This window comes from Mugil cephalus, chromosome 16 (genome assembly GCF_022458985.1).
Source record: "Mugil cephalus isolate CIBA_MC_2020 chromosome 16, CIBA_Mcephalus_1.1, whole genome shotgun sequence".
Classification (NCBI taxonomy): Eukaryota; Metazoa; Chordata; class Actinopteri; order Mugiliformes; family Mugilidae; genus Mugil; species Mugil cephalus.
In genome coordinates this window covers 8,736,126-8,749,138 of record NC_061785.1, presented here as the reverse complement: position 1 = coordinate 8,749,138, position 13,013 = coordinate 8,736,126, and the positions used below count along the sequence as shown (strand labels likewise).

The window sequence follows — 13,013 nt, the reverse complement described above, 5'->3', positions numbered from 1 at the left end:
CCTGAAAGCTGGAGAGGAACTATGAAGAAGTGGCGACATAAATATAAATATATAAACACGATTTATCTATCAGTTGTTGTTTTTATTTGAGTTTTTGACGTCGTCTGTGTTTGACTGCGATCAAATCAGGATTGTGTTTGAAAGTGACGGACCATGTTTTAGTTGTTAAAGGTCTTTGAATTTGACACATTTCCACAAGATCAGATTTTTTGTCTGAGGACTGAGTTTAGCCTATCACAGTATTCTGAGTGTGAAGGAGGCGCTGCTTTGATTAACACGGCACTTAAAGAAATTGCCAAACTCATTAAGAGAAAAGGGAAAAAAATATCAATCACGGACCTGGAGTCATATTGAATGACGTTTGCTTTTCTTGGTTGAATGTAGGATCTTCGAATGTTTTTTTTTTTTTTTTGTTTCCCTTTTATGAGAGAAATGTTTGAGTGGAAGATTTTGATGAAAGTCAATAAAGAAGCAATTCTAAATAAAGAAAAATAAATCATTTTTGTCATATCTTTGCTCGTGAAACTGCAAACACCAAGTTGTCTCGGACCGTCCCAGGAGGGGGAGGGAAGGAGGAGCTGTTGCTATGGATACGCCGATGCATCGCCAAGTGCCTCTGCCTCACAAACCGTTCAGGACAAACTCCCACCTGTCGCTCACTGAAACACTTTTAAGGTTAAGAGGTTCAGCTTCTTGCTGAAGTAATAATTGTTTTTCTTCTCACTGGTTTGTTGCTTCGCTCAATAAAGTGTAAAGTCAGCTCGTCTGATGTGTCTCGTCGTCACTGCAGGGAAGACGTCGGATCTAAATGTCAAACTGATTCAATTCAGTGCATCGTCTGAACAGAAGCTTTGAAAATGTATTCACCTCCTCTTCTTTTATTCCTTTTATGAATTGAATCATGGTCAATATGATGCAAATTAAAAAGAAAAGTGCCCCTTTAGTGCTCAAATTACTCCACTTTGATAGAAAACCTGAAAAATATTGGAAAGGTACATTAATATGGAAAGATACATAATGATGTTTTCAACCCTGTGTTTAAACTGATGCAGAAGATAAGAGATAAACTCCTTTGTTTGTTATTTACTGCTTTAAATGTGAAGTTTATGAATCATTTTCATCATTTTATTAATCTGTCACAGGAGAAATTCAAAAGCGACGCTGCAAAAGTGGATTAAGAAACAGAAAAAGGATGCATATGCGAAGAAAATCAAAAATGCCACAACATAATGACCACTTTCCATCCACACATTAATTTGTGTGGATGTATCGGATAATAATGATAATAAGGTGGTCATTATGTTTTGCCTGATCAGCATATGTGTGCCTGTGCAACATATGAAGTTCAATGAGGTAAATCAGCCTCCTCACAACCTGTTCCCATCTGGTGATAACGTGAGTTGTCGCTCCACTTCTTTATCTCATTAATTTTCCTACGCTGTCATAATCCACACTGTTCCCGTCTCCTTCTGCCTTTATCGCTAGAAATTATTCAGCTCCGGACTTTAACCTCCTCAGTGAATGTTCACACCACCTCTGTGCTCCTATGTTTAGTCAAACACTGACTATATGTTAACCCCCGTTGTTCCTTATTTGAAACTACTTCCCCATAATTCCCCATTCGTTCCTGGTAGCCGACCAAACCCATTATTTATTCTCTTACTGTGTAATGATAAAATGTTTTGTCTAAAGTTTAACTGTATTTTCATAGAAGATCAACTCAGCAAAGACACCGAACATCGTTCTTGGCTTGCTTCATGTTTTATGTCTCAGAGCAGTAACATCAACCGTGAGGTCCACTCATGAAACAGGTAAAAACACATCGTACATACATACATACTGCCGATTATTCAGGTCTACATTACGATTTAAGGAGCAGGAGTAACATCACACTTTAACTACATACAGCAGAAAACATAAAGTGTCAGAGGAGCATTGATAAATAATGCCCCTGCAAGTCTAAAGTGCATCTCGATGTGATTTTACAAACAAATACGTTTGTTTAAGCTTTAACAAGGACACAAACATCAGGCAGCGAAAGCAACAGATGTGCTGCGAGGAAAAGCTTCTAATCATCACCACCTTCGGGAAGACGTTACATTACCGATTATTATTATTATTAGTTTTGTTGGCTAAACTTCCCTTTACTACAACATTCACTCACAGCCTACCGCGCTACAATCAAGTATAATTTCAGATATGTTACAAATATTTGAGCACCTTGAATCGCCAGCTTTTACTTCTGATAACAAACTCCTTAGCAAAATAAAGTTGCATTCATTGCAGGCAAAACTATCGCCAAGAGTTCGTTTATTTATTTATTTTTTTGTTTTTTTTTTAAATATGCATATATAGTTGCAAAAAAATAAATTATAAAGTATTTACATGAGCTCATAACAGCGGAGTAAACAAAACAAAAAGCAAACAGCAGCTACAGTGAATAAATCCTATTTTATGGGTCTGATTCCCTGATTTTTTATTTATTTTTATTTTTATTTTTAAGTTTCCTGGAAAAAAAAGAGAAAAATATAATTTTGGTATAATTACAGGAAAATAGAGAATTTGAAATGAGTTTCTTTGAGCAGTTTAATTTATAAAACAATTAACCTCTTCACCTTTACGGCACTTGGTTTATTGTTTAGCTGCCTAACCGGTAACTTTATTGCTTTGATTGCCATTACAGGATTGTTTTCAGCCTGTTCATCCACTTGTTCAGCCTCAAACAGCAGACGGAAACAAATACCGAGCAACTGATCAGGCGTTTCGCACCTAAAGCAGGTGGAGGAGACCAAAACTGGAGCAAAAACCCAGAGTTAATATTGGCCCCGTATTCACCAGGAGGGTTCATAAACAACTCCAATGATATATTGATCCGTAAATGTTGTTAATGAGCGGCTGGTGAAGAAATTATCAGGCTTCACACTTGAGTCTAAATTGATGCTTGTATTTCTCTGTAAGTTATGGATTTAAGAACCATTTTGTTGCATAAATTTGAATGATGCTTTACGTTAAATTGACCACAGAGTTAATTAATGAATAAATACGAGTGAAAATTCAATAACTGTGGCTCTGAAGCTTTGCACAAAAGCAAGACTTGGAAATGTTATTTACCGTTCATGGCGAAACGTATGATTTAAATTTAACAGCATAACGTCTCCATTTTTCTATAATTGATCCAAATCAATATTTACCAGGATATTTTCAGTGGGTTCACATTTACAACTTTACAATTTTCTTCCAGGAAACTGCGGGACCCATAAAATAAAGTGTCTCCAGCTTTCGGAAAAGAACAGATTATTTCCCAGAAATGTTTGAGCAGATGGTTGATTTGTGAAGTGGGTCGTACAAAGTGAGGTAGAGTGACGGTGCAGCCGAGACGACGGCGTCAGGCACTGCTGTTTCTGTGCAAAAACGAGCCAATGGTGTTTCAGCCTCCTTGTTCCTGCATCACTCTCATCTCTTAACCCCATTCAGCATTTCTGGGCAAAACAATAAGTCTCTCCAGAGAGTTGCTCTGTAACTGGAAGACAATAATTAATATTTCAGCTGGTCTTTAATTTATTTATTTTTTTTATATATATAATTTAGATTATCTAATTCAATTTAGGTAGCTCTTCACCACCTGAGACTCTCCCCCTGTTCTCAATCAGGTCCTCTTTGGTTTTCTGAATGCGGGAGAAAATCTCCCTAAAAAGTTCCTTGTACTCTGGCTGCTGGACGTCGTCCTCAAAGTCCTCCCCGTCCGTCGGAGCAGGACCGGAGGCGACGACGGATGCAGTTTGGACGGACTTGTGGCTCTGCTCGTCCTCCTGGGGGCCCAGGTGGCAGCGGCGCAGCAGCTCGTCGTACTTCACTTGCAAGGCACTGTACTGGGCGTCGACCTCGTTGAGCAGCGAGATCCCGCGGTACTTCACCACCTCGGCCCGGCGCACGCACGAGCACTCGTGGTCGTAGATCCTGTTGGGAGAGCCGGGCGCCTGCGTCACCTTCATGAGCCGCTCGCTGCCCCAGCGCTTCAGGACCGCGGGGGTTTTGGCCGCGGCGGCCTCTCCGTCGGCCTCCTCCTCCGGGTGGAGGAACATGGAGTCGGGCAGGAGGCCGTGGAGGACGTCGGGCCCCGTGGATCTGCTCGACGACTCCAGTTTCCAGAGCTGACGGAGCTCCTCAGCCTCACGCTCCAGCTCAGACACTCTGGCCTGATGAAGAGAGAAAATGTGTTTAGAAATCTGATGCCTACTGCATTTGTTGGGAAAAAATATCTCCTCAGGTTGAAGCAACTTATTTGTGTAATGTGATAATAGCTACACAATTCTCACCAGAATGTGATGAAATGACGTTTGGATTTCATTATGGGGCTTGTTTCAACCAAATAAATAGTCCTAGAAAGTCCTACAACCAACTAGAGCCACTTTGTTTTAATCTCCTGAGACCCGGCGTCCTCATATGGGGACGTTATGTTTTAGGTTCGTTGCAGCTTATTCTGCTTTATTTAGACCTGCTGTCCTCATAAGGAGACACTCATAAGGAGTACTGGTAGCGAAGGGTCAATACACTTGTTTATTTATTCTTATTAACTTTTCCAGTTTGATATGACATGAAAATTTAACAAATTCACATTCAGTATTCGTTTGAGGACGTTGGGATTTCATCGTTTTATATACACATTGGGGACTTATATTGTAATATACACTGAAATAATCCCTGTGCCCACATAATAAGATTATGCTTGGGATTTTTAATACTTTTTAGGTCCAACTAATCCCAAATACCTAATCTTATACTAAAGAAACTAAGATGCATTCCAAACAAATGCTTAGGTGGATAAAGGGGGATAAACTAAACTAATGCAGCTCAAAGTCCATATGTTCGACTACGTTGCTGTTACTCTCATCACCGCATAGATCCCACACCAACGATTTGCAGAACTTTGCTGTGGCGTAGTCAGTTTTCATCTGAGTGACTCCAGACCAACTTTGGGGGCAGTGGGGGGGGGGGGGATTAAAGGGACGGACTTCCAAACTGATAAAGATGTATATCGGTCAGACGTACCTGATATCCATCCATCTGTGACAGCTGCTGCTCCAGCGCCGCATTTTCCCCGGCGAGGATCTCGGCCTCTCGTTCCGCCGCCTCCCTACGAGCGCGCTCAGTGGCGAACTGAGTCTGGAGGGCGCGGAGGGAGTGACGCAGCGACGCCTGCTCCTCCTCGTGCCACGACACGGCGACGGAGTCGTCCGAGTGTTTGTCGGGATCATCGTGCCTGCACAGAGAAGATTTATTTATAGATTTAACCTAATTCTTATTGTTTTAACATAACTAACGACAATAAACGATGTGTTAAAGGAACAGCTTGAGAATTGTGCTTGTTCATTTTCTTGCTAGGAACTTGTTCCAGTAAAGTCCACAGGCGCTGACATTTGCTAATCTTTTGGTGAATGGTTATGTTTATTTTGAGATGTGGTTCATTTATTTTATAATATGTCAGATGAAATTTAGCTCTTAGCTCACTTTGAGCTTCAAAAGTGCCGATGTGGAGCATGTGAGCTTGTAAAAAGGCAATCAGAGGACATTGAATGGGGATTATTTCATCATCTGTTCCCGTCTAACGGTTATGTAACTGTGCAGGCTGATAATTTGTCTTATCTATGACGTGTCTCGTTATAAATGAGGAAAAAAACACAGTGGCCGGGAAAGGGAAAATTCCTCGCGAGGCAAACGATGACAACATGTGTCAAAGGTCATGGGTCAGGTTCAATTTTGTTACACTGAGGGTCCAAAGTGTAATGGTTGAATCAAAGACATTCATAAACAGCAAGGAAATAGTGTCAATATTTAATAATACTTTTGTCTTCTGCTACATATTTTACTGTATTTATTCATCCTGCATATTTCTGGATTCCAGTGAAGGTTAAGAAATAGACGTTTGAAAACAGGAAGTAGTGCACACCCAGCAAGACAGGAGAACTTATCAGTGGAAGCGAGACGATTAGAGGAACATCAATTAAGAAAGACGTTGAGACATGAACTCCAGCTCAGACTTTGACCTCCTGCTTTCCAACCTCACTGCACTCTGACTTCAGTCCAACATCTTTATCAGGGACATTTCCAATCTGACCTGGATATTTTGAGGGATAACAGGATTACACACACCGGAGAGACTAAACTGAGGCAGTGAATGGACTCTTACTCTCTGGGCCAGGAGGAAGTGACCACAGCATGAAACATTCAGACTGCTGTGAGGTAGACATGGACGGGAGCCAGGATTTAGCACAGCTAAAGCTGAGAGGATTAGCCGCTTTCCTTTTTGAAACTTACAAAGACATTGGACCACTGACAATGCAATTAGGGGTATTAATCTATATATTTTTTTTAAATAATGAGGAGGAAATCAAACCACAGCTGCAACCAGTTAGCTTAGCTTAACATAACACTAGTGGCGATACAGCAACAAATGACATAAAGCATGAAGCTAATTCCCAACATCTGAAGCTATATGATGTGCAACAGTTCAACTGGCTCCACGACTAATCATATGCTTCACCAGTTAATGTCTAAGTGGACAACGACACAACAACATCATGGTGCGGCTTGGGAACAGTGTAGCTAGCTAGGTAGCTACGCTGAGCTGAGCTTTGTTTGGTTGTAATGTGAATCCAGAACATATCTCACTAAAATTTGTACTGAATTAACAAAAACACAAGAGGTCTATAGGTCTTGGTAGCTGGGTTCAGAGTCCGGCTAACAGTTTCCAGAAGCTAGGATGAGCTAATCCACTCCCTGTTAGCTTCATACGTAGGAATGCGAGATCTTTTTATCCAACTCTTATCAAGAAAGTGTGTTCCAAAGTGCTAAACTATTGCTTTAAACTACTTGTAGTTTCTGACAATAAGTAATTGTTCAGCTTGTTTAGTTAGCATGCTAAATATGCATGCTAACTAAACAAGCTAAACAGTTTTCTTCTACATTACTTAACAAATACAAACTGTTGACTATTTATCAAAATGATTCATCAGAAAATAATGTTCTTTGGTAAATGTCCAATGACATAAAGTTCTTTAAAAAGGAATTTAAGCAAATAAACCACTTTTATTTTCCTATGTGCATAATGTGCAAAATTGTTTATTATTTTTACATTTATAACTTTTCATTTTAAAGTTTTGTCAAATTTTCTGCAATAATCTAAAGTAACTGATGACTTTAATGTGTAAAGTTGTCAATAAATATAAATCCTTTTGTTGGATGGAACCTAAAACCAATTCCTTATGATATAAAAACAGCAAATCCTCATGTCAGTCCGTCTAAAATCAGCTGATGTTTGGTCGTTTTGCTTCAACAGTGACTCGACTGCTCATCTAGCGAACCTCTTTTACCTGTTTTGCAGCTCCTGCAGACAGGACACGCTCTGAGTGCTGCGTGGAGGCCACCTCTCTCCGTGTGGAGGCATTCGAGGCGGACAAGGACTCAGCTTCATCTCCTCCACCTGCTGCTGCAGCTCCTCCACCTGAGTCTGCAGCAGCTCCACCGTTTCAGTCAGCCTGCAAATAAAAATACAAAACCTTATGAGCCTAATAATACAGCATATTTTGCCTTTTTTATTTATTTATTCATCTTTTTTCCATTTACCCCTGGATCTTCTGCTGGGCGGTCCGGTTGTCCAGAACCAGCTTGTGGTTGCTCTGCTCCAGCTCTCGGGCCGACACGTCAAGCTGTTCGTAGACTTTAGCATGTTGGTCGTTGACCTGCCGCAGGAGGTCCACCTGCTTCGTCAGGTACTGGGAAATAAAGAAAGACATCTCATAATGCTTCACATTGATGCACCAAAGAGACACAAAGAAGAGATTTAAGTGAACATAAATAAAGCCAGATAATACATAGTGTTTCCTTTTAAAACGTGAGTATGAGAAGATGACTTGAAACATGGCTGCCATCTAATTTATATGTAAATAAGGTCTTAAACCTAATTTTTTATTAATCTGAAAGGTCAATTTATTTTTATTAACTTAAATAAATAGTAAATTTCAGTCAAACTAGCAGCAGTTTTGTCAAATGATTATAAGATTATAAAAAACACTTTTCCTTGAGCATTATGGACAACAATTAAAATTAAAAAGAGACAATTTGTTTATTTTCATTTCCCAGTGACACATAAATGTCTCTGGATGCCTCCTGTAGGGGACACTTTCTTTGAGAACAGGTTATCTTATCGGCCCCTGCTGCCAATTTCACACTTTGAACCTTTCGTCCCCTAATCTGCTGGCTTAAAAATCAACACAAAACACACCGAGCATAAGCTTAACAGTGCGCAGAGACGCGATGAACATTCAGAAAGTCAAAATGAAACAGTCAGAGAGTTAATGGATAACACCTGTCAGTAGATAAACAGGTTGGCGGCGCGTTCAAACAGTTTTCACTCCAGCGAAGGCGTAACAGTAAATCATAAGATGGGTCACAAGACGTCACAGAGGTCCAGCTCAGGTCTTAGGAGATTAATTGTGTATATCAGCCATGACAGGCAGGGATGGATTTAGATCCAGACGACTAAAGGATGACCCCGTTCCTGTACATTTAGTTTGAAGTCTAAAGTTTGTACAAGAAGACACAGAAGAAAAGAGCGGATCTGGTTTAAGTTTCTATCTGGGAAGCAATTAGTTACACTTTCTCATAGTCACATTATGAGAATCTTGCATAAACCCTTTTCTTTCATTCCAAACCTGCAGGTTTTTCAAAAAATATTGATATTATTCCGCATAAAACTGCTCAAACGGTTTCCCCATGTTAAAATTCAACCTTTAAACTCAATAAAGAGGTTTATTTCTATGGTGACTACAAAGAATGCTGTGTTTTCTTACATTATCTTTTTATTTGTGACTAGTTCTGAATGAATTTCCTCAGCACTGAGTTGTTTCTGTGGTGTTCTTTACAAGGTGAAAACTGCCCCAACAGCAAAAAAATGTATGATGTCAACTCTGGGACAAAAACATTGCTAATACACTAACGGATCAATTCCTTCCATCTGGATTTGGCCTGGACAAGCGTTCGGGGACAGATTAATCAAAAGTGAAGCCAGAAAAAGGTCAAGTCCGCCCAAACCCAGAGGAAGTGCAAGCATGTTGTGTCTTTCTTTTTTCCACCAATTTCATGCTCTTGTAAAGCTCCCGGCGATACATTTTAATGTGAAGAGACTCGAAGACATCTCCTCACCTCGATCTCCTGCAGCTGCTCCTGGTTGGTGGAGTACATCTGCTGCAGTCCCTGCTCCAGCTCCCTGTTCCTCTCCAGCAGAGTCTTCCCGAGCTCGGCCGCCAGCTGCAGGTCTGCAGGAGACACCGTGTGAGGAGGACGCATTGCAACTTTTGCTCCCGAGTCTCACCGGAGAGAGGACACGGGCACCGGCACAAGCAGCTTTGTGAGGTTTTCCTGTTTTTCGTTGGCAGGAACCCAGCAGCCCGATTTGTCAATTGTCTATCTTTAGACATACTACAGCGGTGTTCTTACGTGTACGCTCACATGCTCTTGTGGCTTTCTTTTTTTTTTACTTGATAAATTTATCTGTGAAGTGATGCAGCTCAGACAGATAAGGACTAATTCATTTAAAGCCACATCCAGACACAGCTTTTCTTTTCTCCCCCCTCACATTGCCGCATTTGTGAGTGTCCTGCTGACACTTGTTTTTTCCTGCCTCATAAAAAAAAAAAAAAAAAAAAAAAAAATCACCTTGAAGCAACCCCGTGACTAAAAAAACACCCTCATTTAAAAATAATATATAGTATAGGTTGAGAAACACCTAAAATAAATTAAATATTGTGCACCTGCATGGCTCATTATATTATACTCATTAAATATCATAAATATATCATTTGCAGTTCCCCTAAAATTGCTGTTTAATTAGTATTTAATGTTTTTTCTAATATAAATATATAATTAAGGAGTGTGAGACACAAAGACTGAAAGGAAATTGTACCATGTTCAAGGTCTTGCTTGTCGTACCACGGTTCCTCCTCCTTCAACTCAAATTCCTCCTCCACGATCATGTCTGTCAGCATCTTCTCCACTGGAATAAAATCACTCAAACTCTTCCAGGCTCCTTTGCATCTTTAAACTCGACCAAAAAACGACTTCAAAAACCGGAGGAAGCGTCTCTCATGCCTGCAGCCGGCACCGGTGCGTTCAAGACGGGACAGACTCACATCACGCGTCAGACTCACGGACACATCAGCACTGATGAAACTCCGCCACCGACGGGCTTCCGGGTTGGCCCTTTCAGAATAAGTGCAGGAGCCTGCCTCGCTTCGATAAATATTTGAAATTCATATGCAAATAAATGTTGGTTTGGGAATAAATGTGAAGAGTTTTTAATGTAATCATATTTTTTCTAAACAAATTATATAGAATAGTCATTAATTCTGTAAAATTCAATGGTTAGAAAACATTAATTTACTGTCACTTTCTTTACATAAATTACATTAAACTAAACACAAATGCACAAGAAAATAAAGTCATTGGTTTTGTAAGATAAAATAAGATAAGAAAAGAAAATATCAATAATAATCAGCGTGATGTGCTTGTTGCTACATTCCTACATAGGTTTACAGTACATGTGTTATTGTACACAATAAATATTATCAATAATTATCTTATATATAAAAATCTTATATCATTTCATATTATTATCTAGAGCACATTGTGATATTCTACTATAGGCGTGCCGTACATGTCTGGATATCTCACGTGAGTACAAATTAAGTAAAACGATGTACATTTAAAATGTCAATGAAATGCAGCAAAAATAATAACAATAATAATAGTAAAGATAGGTTTTAAGGGTAGGGGTACGGCAGGACTGAGTAAACCCACCCCTCAAGCCAAAAAAAGCCATTAGTCTACTATGCTACCATTACTATGCAAAATTATGTAAATCTTTTTGAAAAAATACGAGTCAAATATTAATTCAAAACAGGTAACACGATAAATACATAAAAACAATTATATTCATTTAATATTCAATAGTTTGTAGTTAAATGAAGAGGCAAAAAATGAACAAAGAAGATGCGAGTATGTTTCTCCGTTTAAGACTGCACCACGTGCTCTTATGTTGAAGTTCTGACTCGTAGTTTCCGGCGTTGATAGTAAATTTGACTTCAGCCCACCACGCCTGCTGCTCCGTGTCTGGTTCCTCCCTGGAAACAGTCTCAGTCACCACACGGAGGCGACAAAGTAGCTCTATCGCAAATGGAGTGTAATGAATTTTACATTTCATCCAGACCAGACTCCACTGAAACCAGGGGCTTCAGGCTCATTTTAGTTCCTGGGTCACACATTCAGCCCAATTTGATCTCAAGCGTTACGCACCAGTAAGATGTCAGCATAATGACATATAAGTAATGATAACAACTCCAGATGTTGTCTATTTGTTTTGGTGCAAAGAAGAACAAGTAAACTGGCAGAATATTTACCTTTTAATTAACTATCTTTAAAAAAACAATTCTAGTTCTTCTGAAAAATAATAAGTGCAATATGGTCACGTTGCTGTCTGCTGTTTAGTCCTGGGTCTCAGTGTTGTGCTCTGTCCACTTCTCGTACTAAAAAATTGCAGTCTTCTATGTAATTTTTTGCCAGATTAGACCCTCTGATGGGCCGTATGTTTGACACCTGTGACCTAATGCGTCATGATTTTGAAGTTGACAACATAATTTGTATATTACGTGCTGATTTTAAATAAATCCTGATTCTAAAACAAATGTATTGGTGTAAAAGCAAAGCATTAATATCTAATGGACAGGGAAATCAAAGAAAGAAAATACGTTCTCAGTAGTTATAAAAATGACCTCTAATCAACTCCTTTTAATGGAACATGGTTCACTATGTTTTGTTTATCATATATAACAACATGTAAAAATAAAATAATTTTGAAATTAATTTTGCTTGATATGATTTGTGAAGAAGGGGCAGGATCCTATAAGCACTTTTGCTTCTTCTTGTCCCATTTCCAGTTTATTTTTGGAACAAGATGAGACTATTGGTTAGTGTTTAACATGATATTGTCATGATTTTTATTTCTATGTTCGTATTATTCCTTTATGTTTGTATGTATTATTATAGTATGGATAAGTCAGATCACTGTGATGTGTATTGCAGGTGTGGTTTCTCATCAGTAGGTGGCAGTGTAGCTTCATGAACAGGCTTGACATCCCCGCGCTGTACAACATGCCAAAGAGAAAGTCTTCAATTAAAACAAACAATGAACACATTTTAGATGCGCTCTGATTTACAGTAAATTATTAATAGGAATACATTAAAAAAAGCATTCACCACATCAAATAATTTAACACCCAGTTCACAGCAGGCGAGTCAGATTTCAGTTTAATTCTCAGACAGATGAAAACATCTTCACGCTGGATGTTTTCTTTTGGGAAATGATGATAGATGACATGAGCCTGGTAGCGCTTCATCTTCTCTCTCTTCTTACATTGCTTTTTCTTTTGCTTTTGATGGAAAAAAAAATGATGTGAAACACTTAACTGCGGTCGTTCAGTATTTTAAGTGTTGTGGCCTAAAATATCCTCAGTACAGAGCAATTTCAAATAATGAGAGGCTCAGTATTTGGGAAGATACATGTTTTTACCTGAGGACACCGGGAGTTTTGTCTTCCCTCTATTTATCCATAATGCACTGTTCTGTGCACTGTCCTCCCCTTTGAAAGTACTTTTAAGGATTTAATATTGTTGTTGATCACCTGCAGTGACTCAGTGATTACTCAGCGTCCACCTCCATTTATAACCTTGCCAACAAAATGCTGACGTCAATTGCCCAGACTGCAATACCTCTAAAATATGAGATTAGCATTGTTATACAACTTTTCCTTTTGGTCTGTCAAAATGTCCCAAAATGTAGCTTCGATAGATAGATAGATAGATAGATAGATAGATAGATAGATAGATAGATAGATAGATAGATAGATAGATAGATAGATAGATAGATAGATAGATAGATAGATAGATAGATCCACCGTCATC

At 39.1% G+C, this 13,013-nt stretch overlaps 1 protein-coding gene across 1 annotated transcript; it reads right to left on the bottom strand.

Annotated features, from left to right (window-relative positions):
* Positions 1–1,745: 1,745 nt before the first annotated feature.
* On the bottom strand, positions 1,746–10,222 carry LOC125022720 (cerebellar degeneration-related protein 2-like). Its single transcript, XM_047609620.1, has 6 exons — positions 9,962–10,222; positions 9,202–9,314; positions 7,624–7,772; positions 7,371–7,535; positions 5,050–5,260; positions 1,746–4,196 (listed from the first exon to the last, which is right to left on the bottom strand). Exons 1-6 carry the CDS (start codon positions 10,041–10,043, stop codon positions 3,594–3,596), a joined length of 1,323 nt encoding a protein of 440 aa, XP_047465576.1. The 5' UTR covers positions 10,044–10,222; the 3' UTR covers positions 1,746–3,593.
* Between the last annotated feature and the right edge of the window lie 2,791 nt (positions 10,223–13,013).